General features: G+C 43.8%; 1 protein-coding gene across 2 annotated transcripts in view; it reads right to left on the bottom strand.

Moving 5' to 3' along the window:
• Nucleotides 1-14,805, bottom strand: part of adarb2 (adenosine deaminase RNA specific B2 (inactive)) — an 832,269-nt gene extending 817,464 nt beyond the window's left edge. For both annotated transcript variants that reach the window (XM_063044383.1, XM_063044384.1), the window contains exon 1: nt 14,329-14,805. In XM_063044383.1, the coding sequence (XP_062900453.1) occupies nt 14,329-14,428 (100 nt within the window). In that variant the 5' untranslated portion in view covers nt 14,429-14,805. The remainder of the gene's footprint in view (nt 1-14,328) is intronic.
• Between the last annotated feature and the right edge of the window lie 503 nt (nt 14,806-15,308).

Below are 15,308 nucleotides of genomic sequence, written 5' to 3'. Positions count from 1 at the left end.
CTGTGCACAGGTAATCATTAATTCATTCCAAAGATGGATTAACTACTACGCAATGTACATTTATTTTCCTTTCAATGTATTTGAAATTGCTGGTGGTGGGCCTGAGGGTGGGCGAGATAGAGCTGGTGAACTTCAGCAGCACATTCTAGCATACTTGTCTTTCTGCAGAAGGATGCACACTCAGCCAGCTCTAGCCCCCCCCCCCAAATCATCGAAGACATCTTCGATAGGTGACGCCTCAAGAAGGTGGCATCATTAAGGACCCTCACCATCCAGGACATGCCCCCTTCTCATTACTGCCATCAGGGAGGACGGTACGGGAGCCTGAGGACACACACCGAAAGAAATAATTTCTTTCCCTCCACTATCAGATTTCTGAATGGACCATGAACCCAGAAACTCTTTTTGCACCTTAGCTTTTCATACTTCTCGTTGTAACTCCGTATATTTTTTTTAATGTATTGCACTATCCTGCCGCCTCAAAACAACAAATTTCTTGAAATACAGGGATAATAAACCTGATTCTGAGTTTTACTAGTCCAGTGAAGTCAGGTTAGCATGTTTAATAAGCTTGCCAACTTAGCAAGATCTTCAGCACAATGTATTAAGTGATCAAGGATATATGGCAATGTTTGAGGCAATAATCCAATCTGTAATTTGTGACATCCAAGGGGGAAGGCTGGCTGGCCTGTAACAAACCATCTATTATTCCACTGTGTAGCTTTCTTAATGAAAGTTGTATAGGAAGGCACTGGGTTGTTGAGATACCAGCATTTCACAAAGATTTCATGGTCTCTAATGTGCACTCCCAATCACATTTAAAGCAGTAACACACTTTTGCTGCTAGGTTTTTGCCTATTCACTGAAGCCCTGGATTTTCTTGCACAGGACATGTGTACTAGAATTTTTAATCCCCATCACAAGAGAGATATTGATAAAGTACTCCAGTCAGTATCCTCAAAACTCAGTTCATTCCAAACAGAAGTTTGAATGAATGATGTAAATTCTTATATCTAAAACTATATGCAGACGTATGTCGATCCTCCACAATCCTGATAGCAATCCGATCTAAGTTTTTCACAAAATGGGTTATTTACTTAATAGAAATCAATTATATATGCCTAATACAGAGAGACTGCTGTATATCAATGCATTTTGCATGTTGAATGAGCTGAATAAATTAGCCCTTTTACAACTCCAGAAAATACCTAGTTTAAAAATAATGTGGATTCAAATTATCTCTGCTTCTCAGATAGTTCCTTTGAAACACGTTAATGAACCTATGTGGATAAATGTTAAGTTATCCACTTTGGAGGCAAAAATAGGAAAACAGATTATTATCTGGATGGTGGCCGATTAGGAAAAGGGGAGGTGCAACGAGACCTGGGTGTCATTATACACCAGTCATTGAAAGTGGGCATGCAGGTACAGCAGGCGGTGAAAAAGGCGAATGGTATGCTGGCATTTATAGCGAGAGGATTCGAGTACAGGAGCAGGGAGGTACTACTGCAGTTGTACAAGGCCTTGGTGAGACCACACCTGGAGTATTGTGTGCAGTTTTGGTCCCCTAATCTGAGGAAAGACATCCTTGCCATAGAGGGAGTACAAAGAAGGTTCACCAGATTGATTCCTGGGATGGCAGGACTTTCATATGAAGAAAGACTGGATGAACTGGGCTTGTACTCGTTGGAATTTAGAAGATTGAGGGGGGATCTGATTGAAACGTATAAAATCCTAAAGGGATTGGACAGGCTAGATCCAGGAAAATTGTTCCCGATATTGGGCAAGTCCAGAACGGGGGTCACAGTTTGAAGATAAAGGGGAAGCCTTTTAGGACCAAGATTAGGAAAAACTTCATCACACAGAGAGTGGTGAATCTGTGGAATTCTCTGCCACAGGAAACAGTTGAGGTCAGTTCATTGGCTATAATTTAGAGGGAGTTAGATATGGCCCTTGTGGCTACAGGGATCAGGGGGTATGGAGGGAAGGCTGGGGCGGGGTTCTGAGTTGGATGATCAGCCATGATCATAATAAATGGCGGTGCAGGCTCGAAGGGCCGAATGGCCTACTCCTGCACCTATTTTCTATGTTTCTATATTTAGTTCATTGCTGCTTTGGGCAATTTTACACTGTACCCTCAAAAAGGTTAAAGCTTCTTCAATATTCTGATTATTTAGCCACAGCATTTCTGTGCCTGATATACAGTATTGAAAACAGCAAGTCACAATTTAACTGAAAAAGGTTATCAAAATGTTTCCAACACTTTTAAAAGGTCTTTTGACTTTTAAAAAAATGAAACAACTATTTATTCCCAACATTCCAGAAAATTACTTCATCTTTCTCTTGGTGTTGGTGCTAACTACAAGGCATAGGAGCAGAATTAAGCCATTCAGCCCATCGAGTCTGCTCTGCCACTCTATTATGGGTGATTTATTATTTCCATCAGCCTCGTTCTCCTACCTTTGCCCCATGATCTTTGACCCCCTTACTAATCAAGAACCAATCAACCTTTACTTTAAATATACCCAGTGACTATCTGTGGCAATGAATTCCACAAATTTGCCACCCTTTGGATGAAGGAATTCCTCATCTTTCTAAGGGGACGTCCCTCTATTCTGAGCCTGTGACCTCTGGATCCAAACCCTCCCCCCCCCCCCCACTACAGGAAACATTCTCTCCATACCCATTCCATGCTGGACATGGTGCAGAAATTTTAACCAGTTAGCAAAAAGAACTATGTTTGCCTTTCAGAAACATTATTCTCCTCAAATCAGAATGGCGAGGCCTAGTCTTCAGCACTAGTAATAATGCAACATATTCTAAAAGGATATTTGCTGAAAAACTACTTCAAATGAGCATAAGCTCAAGGCATAAACGCCTTTCAGAGCAAGGACAAACGAACAATAAGGCTCGAAGAAATATTCTAAAAATGTCTTTGAAGTTGGCCATTTCTCCTTCCACCTACTTTTCTCCAACATGCTGAGTGTTTCTAGATTTTATATAAAAGATCCTACCTTCACAGCTTCTTTAAACATTTTCATTTAGAGAGGAAAAAAAAATTCTCTTTCTCAATGTCTTAATCGCTTGGTTCCTCTAGGGTGCCGGGTACAGGAACGCGGGAAAATGAAAATAGATCACGGCGCGGCTGGGCCACAGTCTCATTAAACGATCGGATTGCTTAATTGGACCGAATGGTTCAGGTAGACAAACAACAACGTTTCTAACTCCCGTTGCAAAACCTTCAGTACTTTCCCCTAGGAGTTGGCCCGAGGGCACAGATGACGATGTCGGAAGCTTGAACAAATGTAAATTTTAATAAAGCGCCCGAAAAAAGCCAAAATAAACATGAGAGGCATCCAGAGGTAATAGTGGAAGTGATCCTGAGTGGCTAACGGCGGAGAAACCGCCATTTTAGAAGCAGGCTGTGGTATATTGCCTTGATTTGATCGTTGTGATTTGTAGAATTTAAGGGGAGACCGTTTCTCTTTCTCTCTCTCCCTGTGTAAATGTAAAGGGCCGTTGGAACAGTCAGAGTGTGAATATGAACTAATCGTTTGAAATTGAACGAGAGTGTGTGTTGATCTCTCGTCAGGCCACGCGGAGATTCCGATCCTGGTTAACTCGCTCAGCACACGTTCTCAGGATACAACTTCTTCCACTTGAAACCTCGACTCCGTTTCTCATCCCACAGACGCGGCCTGGCCTGCCGATCACTTTCTGCTGGTCTTGTAGACAGTAAAATGACCACTAATTCGTTCATCTGCCCGCTTTCCCCTCACCCCTTTCCGACCAACTCTGCTGCCCGACCCGCTCAGCGTCTGCGGCGTGTGTGTTTGCGTTACTAACCGGGATTACTCCGCACACCCAGACATCATGTCTAAAACTGACAGCATGGCCATTAATGACTATTAAATGGGGGAGCATTAGGGGAAACTGGCACATTGATATAAATGGGTCAGAGGCATTAGTGCAATAGAGCTTGTGGTTATGAAAGAGCATCCGTTAAATGCTTCAGGAGATTTTATTTTGATTGCAAGGAGAGATCCAAATAAACCTAGCAAGGCTCGTATCTAGCAGCGAACTAGTGGGTTTTTCCCCCCCGTGCGTTAACAAGGCAGTGAGAGTATGTATAAAGCTGGGAAATCCGGAGGCATTTTGCGGACCTGTTTGGCTTCTGGAGCTATGCAGCCACGGGGCGAACGAGCGAGCAGGGATTGCGATATTAAACGATGTAACAATCGGCGAAGGCTTCTGAAAGCGGATAAACCGTGTTTTTTTTTCGATAAATCTCCCTCCTCCCGCCCCATTAAATAAATCTCCACTGCTTCCTCGATGACTAGTCTATTCATGCAGAGCTTCCTTTCTGCGCAGTCTTCATTTCTCGGTGCAAACTGAAACTATTTCACATGTCTAGATTACACGCAGCTTCTATTAATGAGACGTGAAGTGACTCGTGCATCATCTTCGCCTATTGATATCGGCGATAAGAAACTTAACGCCGTAATTCTTCAGCAGAATTGACCCACGACAGACAGGTAAATGCCTCTCTCGGAGTCTGCCACGAGAATTAACAATTGTCTATTTATGTTAAAATATTCGTCTCTCGTTTTAAATAAGAGATACGAAATCTGATTAACATGCAATTCCAATAATTCCAAGTTCTCGCAATTAAAGGATTTGTAAACTACAGCTCTTCAACTTTTGCCTCATCTGTCAGGCAAATGGATTGCATCTTTTGTTCTAAATTAAGTACTTAATTTATTTTGGCGTTAAGATAGCCAATCCTTTTAGTTTGTTAAAGGTTCTAGGTAATTCGGGCGGCATAGTCACGAAGGCTTGTTTCTCTACTGTATGATTGCACGTAATTGTGCACACACTTCCAAGTAGCACAGTTACCTTGGCTCAAGGTAAAACAAAACATCGTGCATCTCAGAATATGAACAATCACTTGTGGAAAGGTTCCGACTTTTTCTCCTTTAGAAAACGTAAATAGAACATCGCATCGTGTCATATGATAGAACAAGGACTGGGCAACAGCTTTTTATCCCAGGCTGAAAGACTCCCAGCCCAGCCAGTACACATTATTTATGGCCCCGCCAGCAGCGTTATACTGTTGTATATGACGTACATGCACTTTATGTCAACCTGTACATCTGCAGAATATGTCTTAAAATTATGCTAATATTTCATGCGCCGTATGTGATGTACGCACTGTATTTTTCACCTTGGTCCCGGAGGAACGTCGTTTCGTTTAGCTGTATACATGTGCACGGTTGAATGACAATAAACTTGAAATTGGAAACTAGTTACAGGGTAATTATTCTGTTATTTCAGATAGGAAACAAAATGTGTAGTTAGAGAACAAAGAAAAAAACACGGGTCTGCATTCTTCACCAATAACAAGGAAATGGTTATTGCCGACATCTCTGGTTTTACATGTTGTACTGACTTTATTTACTTTTGTTACATTGTTTCATTGTGGGGATTTAAGAGTGAGCAAGGTACACGAGCAACCAGGAGGTTTTCAATATGATTTATATCTCATGTACGAAGTTATTGTGAATGATTTATATGGAACGCCATTTCCACGATTTCTCATTTCGTCTTTTGACCCCGAACTTCTGCCGAAAGATTCAGAATGACTGAAAAGCGAACTTGTTTCTGCTGGGTTAGTAGAGCCGTTAACGATAAGGAAATTAGACCTTAAAATGATGAACAAGATTTCCAGCGATATACCTGCGTCCATAGTGTCGTGCCAAGGTAGTAATCAGCATCACACTTATTACTCAGATTAAATTGAAGAGCCATCCATTCTGCATATACTCCGTGTCCAATGGCAGGACGCGAAAGAATTTTTATGATACATCCTTACAATTTACGAGGAAGCATTTCACCAAGAATTGCAACCAAATATTGATTGCTTTATACCTCCACATAAATCTATTGCATCTTTCAGCGCTGTAGAAGTAAAAGAGCGGAACTGTTTTGCACACAAAATATCCCATTATGAAGGAACATTCACAACTAATAATGAGCACACAGAATCAGATTTTGTGTTACACTAGCCGCTCGTGTACTTCTTGTCAAGATGTGGAGCTGAAAATTGGAAATGAAAAGGAACTAGGGGCATCTCTTATAACACATTTCTAGTTTATAACAGGCATTGTACCGCTTGCTTTTGGAAAATGGAATAGTTCGGGCAGACAATACTCGAGTTTGGGCGGACGCAGCACTGTCGAATTGTGTGTGTACGTATATAATTTCCCCAGTTCTCTGCTCTCTTATTCTACCGAGGCGGTTTGTGATGGTGTATTGTTGTAGTATTAAGGTCGTCAGGTGCTGTTCCTGTTCTTCAAGCGTGGACCAAAACAATGAGTACAAGTAGCAAATCACAGCACACAGGAGATGCTGGAAATGCAGAGTAACACACAAAAATGCTGGAAGAAATCTGGAGCTCAGGCAGCATCTAGTGAAAGGAATAAAGCGTCGACGTTTCGGGCCGAGACCCTTCACCGGTACGGGCAGGTTGTTCACCCTTGGGTGGGGCGTCACTGTGACACCCGGTGGCAGTGCGCACAGGTCTTCTGCCCGATTGTGAACAAGAGTTCTACTTTGGCTTAGGTTACAGTCTTTGGATTACATGCATATCTGGCACAAAATATGGGTTTGCCTCGCCGGAACAGACCAACACAATCTACTGAAATCGGCGCAAGGTCTACTTACGGCTCCCGCCCAAAAGAAATCAAATTAATCTGCAACATTTCCTAGCGATTGGTCCATCAAAGCCGCTACTGCGTAAGTTTAGCACATACTGTACTGCATCTACCTGCGATGGAAAGCTTCTGAATTACAGAATGAGCTTGTAGATAAATAACACGTTACACTCACATCCAATGCCGATTGCACACTTAAGCTGCATTACTGTGTAAAACAAGGCTGATTAAAACAATCCTATGGAACAGCGGGGATGTGGTGGGAGTGGAGGGTGAAAGGCCTGGGGTCACATGCGAATTGCGCCTCCTTCCCTCGCATCTACCTTGCGAACTCAAGAGCTGGATTTTTAAAACGAATGGCTTAACATCACTATTCAAAACCATGTACAAAATAATCACTACCGCCAACTTCATTCTTTTCTACCCAGCGCCCGTGTTGGATTAGAACCAGAAGGCGGCGGAGATTTTCTCTTTGTTTTCTGTGGTTCTCCGCACCTTGCAGCTAGGACATTATGTTCCAATTCGATAGCAGTGTCTGTGCAAACTTGCTGGGCGATTCACACAACATATCTGTTCACCCTCCTCCTAAGTTTCGCCGGTTGTCTGGAATTGCCAAATCTTTTGACAAATTGTCCCCCCGCCCCCAAACCAACCATTCACCCCAGGGATTGAGGTCCCCGGGAAAACCCCTGTACATGAGGTCGGAAGAAAAACGTTTATGAAAACACGAGTTTCAGCGGATGCTGGAAATGCAGGGAAACACACACAAAATGCCGGAAGAACTCAGCTGGTCTGGCAGCTTCTATGGAAAGGAGTGAACTTCCGCTGCTTTAGCCCGAGTCTTCATGAAAGGTCTCGGCTCTAAACGTCGACTGTTTATTCCTTAACATTATGTGCGGCCTGAGTTCCTCCAGCATTTAATTTATGATATGAAAATATTTACTTACGGCCACATGCACCTAGCGGACAGCGAAAACTAGTTTCAGGAAGTGTACAATAAATGTAATGAAATATACCTGGAAACTTTGCGCTGTTTTTTTTTATTCGCGCGCATATTTAATTTCTGATAGACATTTGAAACAAAAATGTGCATCGATGAGACCATCAAATGGGTCAAATGCAAACAGATGCTGGAATCTGAAGCACCAAAAAAATATGCTGCAGGAATTTCGCAGGTCGAGCAGCACCTGTGACGGGGAGGTTTATGATGCTAGCTATCGACCCGGAAAGTGGACAGTTCCTCGTCCCATACACAGATGTTTCTCGATCCGTTAAATTCCTCCAGCAAATGGGTTTATTGTTCCATGAAACCAGTCCGCAGCTTTAGATACTCTGGGGCGACGAAAGAAGTCAGGAAGTTCTGAGACTATAGATGACAGCGGGACAGCTTTCCAGTCGAGTTCTGTCACTAAAACACCTTAGTTCTGGACAGTATCAGTGAAATTGCCTTTACCACACTTGGCGGGTCAAGCGGCGGTGCAATGTGCAGATGTTCAGAAAAATAAAACGCTAAGTAAAAGGCGGCCGTTTCAGAGAACTGAGCCGATTAGATGAGGAGTGAAAGTATGTTCTCTTCTGAGTGAGTGAAATCATTAGATACAACACCAGCAAAATAACGCCCGTCAGGTTGATGTCGGGAAGCACTTCCTCGCGCAAAGGGAGGTGGGCATTGAAAATCCCACTAAGGTTGCAAATATCAAATCAATCGAAGTCCACAAGTGAGATTGACAGGAGTACTTGCTGTGAGTCTCAAGGATTACAGAGCCGAGTTCTAACTGAATACCAGCTCTGGCTCGAGGGGGCGAATAGCATATTCCATTTCTAGTATTTATCAATCAGGGGTGACAGCTTTCAGAGTGTTTGGCCCAGAGATCTTTTCTCGTATCAAAACTGAATTTATGAAATAATAATCATAATGTATAACCGTGACGTTTGTACACACAGAGCAGACTGGGGAAAAGTGCTGGAAATAATTAATTGCTGCACATACCAGTTAAAAGCCACCAAACCTTTGTCTTTGTGGCCAAGTTTGCAGATGATACAAACAAAGCTGGTGGGGGGTGGGAGGTAATGTTGTGGAAGCAGAAAGTCAGCAGAAGGACTTGGGCAGATTGAGAGAATGGGCAGAGAAGTGGCAGATGTAATACAGTGTATAGTCATGCACTTTGGTAGCAGGAATAGAGACACAGACCATTTTCTAAACAGGAAGCAGATTCAGAAATCAGAGGTGCAAAGAGTGTCCTCATGGAGGATTCCCTAAAGGTTAAATTAAGTCAGTGGTAAGGCAGGCAAATGCAATCTTAGCATTCATTTCAAGAGAACTAGAATACAAAAGCAAGGATGTGGTGCCAGGGCTTTACAAGACATTGGTCAGGCATTGAGAGTATTGAGAGCATTTTTGGGCCCTTATCCAAGAAAAGATGTGCTGGCATTGGAGAGGTTCCAGAGGAAGTTTATGAAAGGGTTGCACTATAAGGAACATTTGATGGCACTGGGCCTGAACTCACTGGTGTTTAGAAGAATGGGGGGGGGGGGGAGAGGAAGATACTCATTGAAACCTATTGAATATTGAAAGACTTTGGTAGAGTGGATGTGGAGAGGATGATTCCTATAGTGGAAGAGTCTAGGACTGGGGGCATAGCTTCAGAACAGAAGGACATCCCGATAGAACAGATCAGGAGGGATTTCTCTAGCCAGGGGTTGGTGAATCTGTCTAGTTCATTGCCACTGATAACCATCATTGGGTCTGTTTAAAGAGGAGGTTGATATGTTCTTCATTTGCAAGGGTTATAGCGAGAAGGCAGAAGAATGGGGCCAAGGGAGGGGGGGGGATAAATCAGAATGGTGAAGCAAACTACGGGGTGAAGGTCCTAATTCTGCTGCTGTCTAGATCTCAATGGGAAGCAGGGCAAGGTGAAACAGCAAGAGTACGAATCATTTACATTTCCACGTTGAGTTTCTGGTGTTAATTTGTACTAGTAAAAGCCATTTAACTAGTCTGATCAGGGACCAAACTAGGGTGATGCAGTGTAATAATGGATAGTGACCCAGGTAGCAATTAATAAAACTTAACTGAACTCCACTCTGTCCATGGTCCTTCCTGTATAGTCAGTACACATAAAAGTTTAAGGTCATCACAAGAACAAAATCATTCAACCCCATCAGCTCCTTGTGATTTTGGAAGCTCATCCAGATAGCTTCGGAAATATCATCCATTTTGATCTGATATTTAATAATAGAATTAATTGCACAGTGAAGCATTTTTAAAAAAATACGGTCAGTTTAGGAACTGTGGCGTTCTGGTTTAATGCTGGACCCGAGATCCAGACTAAGGATTTGAATTTCGTCAATTAACTGAATATACCAGGCATTGAAATATGCTAAATACACAAATGTCTATTTGGAAATTAATTCAGCTTCCCGTTAACAGGTCCGGCCTACATGTAACTCACGTTAATTGCACTTGAAAGAACCGTCTTGCGTAATAAAATCCAGCACAAAAAAAAATGTTTCAAGAAGGTAGCACGCCTGCATCTTCTGGAGGACGATTGAGGATGGGCCACCCAAACCCGTATTCTGAATGAATTAGTTCCAGCACAGAGCTTTGTGTATTGGGTACGCATATTAATAATTCACCCTAATGATTTGCTCTCCATTAGGTTATTGAAGAGGAAGGATTGATTATTGTAATGGCGTTTCTCCTCTCCCTTGCAAAGCTCCCAGCTGAGATTACAATTTTAACAGGACCACCTCTATCTCTGTCCAGAAAGCAGCTTGCAAGTGTTTCTCTGTGAAAGAAAACCCCAGCTCCCGAAGTAATCATCCTCTAAAACGAGCCTGCTTTTTTTTACTTGTTAGCTGCACGATTTTAAGTTGCACAAGGAGAGTCGAGGTTTAACTTTGGGGGGGGGGGCTGCTCACATCTGCACGCTTCAGTTACGCTCTCCGTCAGCAAGGACGCGAGATGATTGCGGCATCTCGTTACAAGCATGGCGGGAAGATGGCCTTGTGTCACTCGAGGTTGCGCTAGCAGCCCCCCCCCCCCGCCTTACTTGTTCAGATGGAATTCAATTCTGCCATCAGATCAGCGAAGGAGCAGGCAAGCTACGCACTGACAGAAGATTACAACTATTAGCTAAGGTTCAGAGCATGAAAACGTTGTCTTCAATTTACTAGGCCATGCTCCACCACCGGAGAATGAAGGCAGAATTAAACTCTTAAATAATGCTCATTTGCTTCCTTGAAAAATGGATAGTTTTATTACATTGTGTACACCTGCAAGTGGTTAAAGACAAAACTCATAATATGTTTAACATAAAATAAGTTTTAAAAGGGACATGAATCCTCCATTTGACCATTTTTTTTGAGTGAAATCTTTGTCACTTTTTTGTGGGCTGTGCAAACTGAACGAAACAAGTTAACGGTTTGACCTAGCCACCGGCCATTTACCCTCCGTCCTTGAAAGCTCCCTCTCCCCAGATCCCCATTTTAAACAGTTTATAAAAACCCGCTTCAATGATTTTGTTTGCTTTCCTTCACGAACTCCCCTCGCTTCCAGGAGAGCTGGTCTGCACAGAGGCCAAGTTCTGCTGATAACTCCACGCTGGGCACCTCCTGGTGTTGGCTTAATTGGTTCGTCTTTTTGCTATCAGTCTCTTCCTCCACCCCGTTTCGTTTCTTTTTCCCCTCTTGAACATCCCCAAGCACCGAAACACTAGCTCCCCCTACTCTTCCTACCCCTGCCTCCCCCCGCCGCCGATATCTCCAGCCTGGAAATGCTGGAGCTCCCATTCTCAAATCTGTGGCGTTTCCTGCATTCTTCATGGCAAACGGCATTCTGCCAGGGAGTTTCTCAGGTGAGTGGAGTCATCAGGCAGTTTATACAGAGGGACAAATCAGCTATGACAATATAATCGAATACGCATTCGGTTGTAGGACTGGAAGGCTTGGCCTAGAAGTTATGGGACGAGTGAGGGTTAATCCATTCCGGTATACATAAAAAGAGATCATCACAGATAGTGCGAGTTTTGCTTTAGTACGTCTTGTCTTTTTTTCCCCACAATCTGCAATTAAAATTCAAAGCTGGGTTGTTACAGCAGTAAAAAGAATCAACTGCCGAGAATCAATCAAGGAAAGGAGGAATTCTAAATTGCTCACAGCAACCCATGAGTGTCCGAATCGCTTCGCGCTCGTAGAGAATGAATTGTTTGGTACAGAACTGCCATCTCCAACGTGGATACATACCACCAGCTAATGTTAGGGATAAAAAGGGGAAGTGTTGGGCAGGAAAGCAGGACTTCTTGCATACCCAGAACGGGCACACCATGCCGAGATAATTTCACTTATGTATTTTGAGCTCAGCCATCGTTTGCTAATGCCCTTGATGCAATCTCAAATTGCTGTCATTACACGGATCACTGAGGATGAAGGGCGACGATGAAAGCTTGGTGGAATTAGATGAAGGATGGAGATTTTTTAAAAAAATCAATTTAATGTTATCATGGAATCCACACGATTCTCTATTCGGCTGTTAGCAGAGGGTGTCGGCGATAAGGCTCAGGAGGCGGCAGAGGTACGGGATCACTTCTGCCGGAGCTCAGCTGGCCCGACTCTGGAGAGGCAGACCAACGTCGCTCAACCCAGTAAAGGCGAAACAAGCCCTTTTCCACTGCCAGAGACGGACGGACAAGCGAGCTGAGCAGCCAGATGCCATTTCTCAGCCGATATTGTTTACCCCAACCCCAGACATACAACTCGAAGGAAAGATACACCAATGTTCTCTGCTCCGGTGCTTAACTTCCAGTGCAGTTTCTACCCATTTATTTCTCTGTTTTCCGTCTCGGTTCCTTCACTCCTCCGATCCCCGCTGTCCTCCGGCAATTTGGCCAGTATTATCTTTTTGTTTTCGAGTTACCTTGCTCTTGCCGACACCGCTATTACCCTCCCTAGGTAGTGTCATGCTGTGGAGCAATACTGCTACGTTTTCGTACTTCCACGGTGAATTAGTCACTAAATGCGTTCCGCCCCTCTGAGCTAATAGTTGGCCACATTAATTCAGGAGTGAGGATTTCGAATCTAATTTGACCTCAACCCCAGAAGGGCCGAACTGCGAGAAGACTCATTTTCTTTAAAGTTTACAGATAAAAATGCCGGTCATTCATTTTACTGAGCAGCAGAAAATTGCCAGAAAGGCGTCAAAACAGTATTGAACTTTACATACGAAATGTCCTTGGGATGCGAATCAGAAACGACGACCACGCTAATTTTAGCGCAAAATGCAAGAACAACAGTGCGAAGTTTGAGAGATTGTCACTTGCTTTGTAATGAAATTCCTGCAAATCATGGCGCTTTTCTATCTTTAACATCAAAAATATTTCAAAACATGTTTTTGTTTCAGTCGTTATCCCTTTGCTAGGTATTGCGAGTGAATACTGGAACAATTTCGCCCCAGGGTAGCACCAAGTAGAATGATTAAAATATTGACCAATTATGCTAGGATCATTTCAGAAGCTGGTTTGTTCCTGATATCCGACTAGTACTTAAACAAAAACTTCTAACAGTTAAATTAAGAACAACTGCTGGGAGGAGGGCGATGGAGGTTGAATACAAGAGCAGGTTTGAAGTCGGCACCAGAACAGTTCTTCAAAACAAATTCTCAACTGAAAAGATAAACTGCAGGAACAAACAACTTTTGTGTTATGCTGCGTTTCCATGACAACCGTGTGCTAGAGTCAAACAGGGAGTATTTTGCGATTTGATTTTTTTTTGTTGCTGCCTGAAGAAGCAACAGCGGCGAACTTCTTGGCCAGCGGTGAGTGGGAATTGCTGCACAGGTTGCTTGGAATGACACTTCATTCAGAGCGGCGTGGCAACTGTGCCCTGGCGAGGTTCGGCTCCGACTTGCCCGCATCAGGCCTCTGCTAGAATCACTTGTCACGAAAGATTCTTCAGCAATGTCGGCAGTTTGCACGTTGCAATCGCTGTTGTCAACTTTAGCCCGGTCGGTTGTCCACGCCTTTGCCCGTTAAAAGCGCAGATCCCCCAGGTCCGAGTACAATCCCAAACATGTCAACTTCCACAAACAACTTGAGATTTTAAAAATGAATTATTTTGCACCGTTGCCCTTTCGAGCTCAGACAAAATACCGAAATCCGCGGGAGGAAGGGGGCAAGGTGAGAGTACCAACTTCTGGTAACCGGACTGTCTACGTCTGTCCCGCGCAATCACTAGCTGTCATCTCAAAGGAGCGATGTGTACAGGCAAGATATAGCTGCTCTCAACACATGGAATGTGCTTTATTTAGTACCTCGACACAACCGGATTGCTCCGCGTGACACTAAATAATACTATTTATAATCAGAATGGAAAATATCCACAGTCAAAAACAACCTCTAATCTCGGCGTCTTTCCTTGTCATACTGTGACCGCGCCGTCAAAACCTGGATAAACACTATGCTCTTCAATTATTCATCAATTATACTTTTAGCTACCGTTACCGGGGAATATCCCTGTTTAGCAGAAACGTAGAGTGGCGACAGGACTCCCTATCACTTTCCCGGGCGGCAATAACACAGCCCAGGACCGAGCCGTCACACATTAGGGAAGAGCATCCTACCTTTCCTCTTCGATCGCCTCCTTCTCCTCCTCTTGAACTTGCATTTCAGCTGGCTGCCCGGAGTTGCCGAGGCTCTGTTGCTCACCAGTACCGATGCCATTGCCGTAGGTTTGAGAACACGCTGCTGGTTCAGAGTGGCTTTAAATGCGTTGCTTTTTCCTTCGTCTCCCTCTCTCCTCCACTCCAGTTTTCCCTTGTCTATTGATCGCGAGTCACTCGTTCCCACCTCCCTCACACTTTCATCCCTTGCAGCGCACGCTCTCTCTCTCTCTCTCTCTTTCCTTTTTGCCTGCCAACCCTCTGAACCTCTGTACCTCTGTTCTTGAGCTGTCCTCTCGTCACTAAAGCACTTGGGAGAGCGAGGTGGCTCTGGCTCGGGCCGATATACAAGCGGCCCTCGGGCGACCCTTCAACGTTGCCACCTCTACTTTGCCCTACCGGTCTTTGAATGCAACAATCCTACTTTCTCCTCTTCTATCAGTTTCTCTCTCTCTCCCTCTCTCTCTCTCTCTCGGCACCATACACTTTAAAGTCAATCGTGCAGGGAAGCCTGTCTATTTGCTGCTGCAAATTATAATTAGATCCAATCATGACCGTCTCTTGGCTGTGACATCAACGGTGACCAGCTCCCTCCCATTCCAGTAGCACACCCCCACCCTCCACACACCTTGCCCTCCCCCCACAGGCTCTCCCTGTCAATGCAAACTCAGCTCCCATTTGTCTGATGGATGCCCCGGAACTGACAGCTACACTGCAGGGAATAAAACAAAACAATTCTCACCGAAATCTAAGACAACGTTTATGGGAGAGACATATTGTAAAAAGGGATTTCGGGACCTCCCCATAATAACCACATTATTACTTCGCACTGCATTATTCAACGTAAAAGGCGCTTTTACTTCTGCACACATGAAGCAAATCTTATAATTAATTAGCACTTAATTATATCCAATAGAGCCTAAATATTTTGCACATTTTCG

This window comes from Mobula hypostoma, chromosome 3, assembly GCF_963921235.1.
Source record: "Mobula hypostoma chromosome 3, sMobHyp1.1, whole genome shotgun sequence".
NCBI classification, from domain to species: domain Eukaryota; kingdom Metazoa; phylum Chordata; class Chondrichthyes; order Myliobatiformes; family Myliobatidae; genus Mobula; species Mobula hypostoma.
The sequence above is the reverse complement of the archived record's forward strand: the minus strand, read 5'-3'. Positions and strand labels throughout refer to the sequence as shown.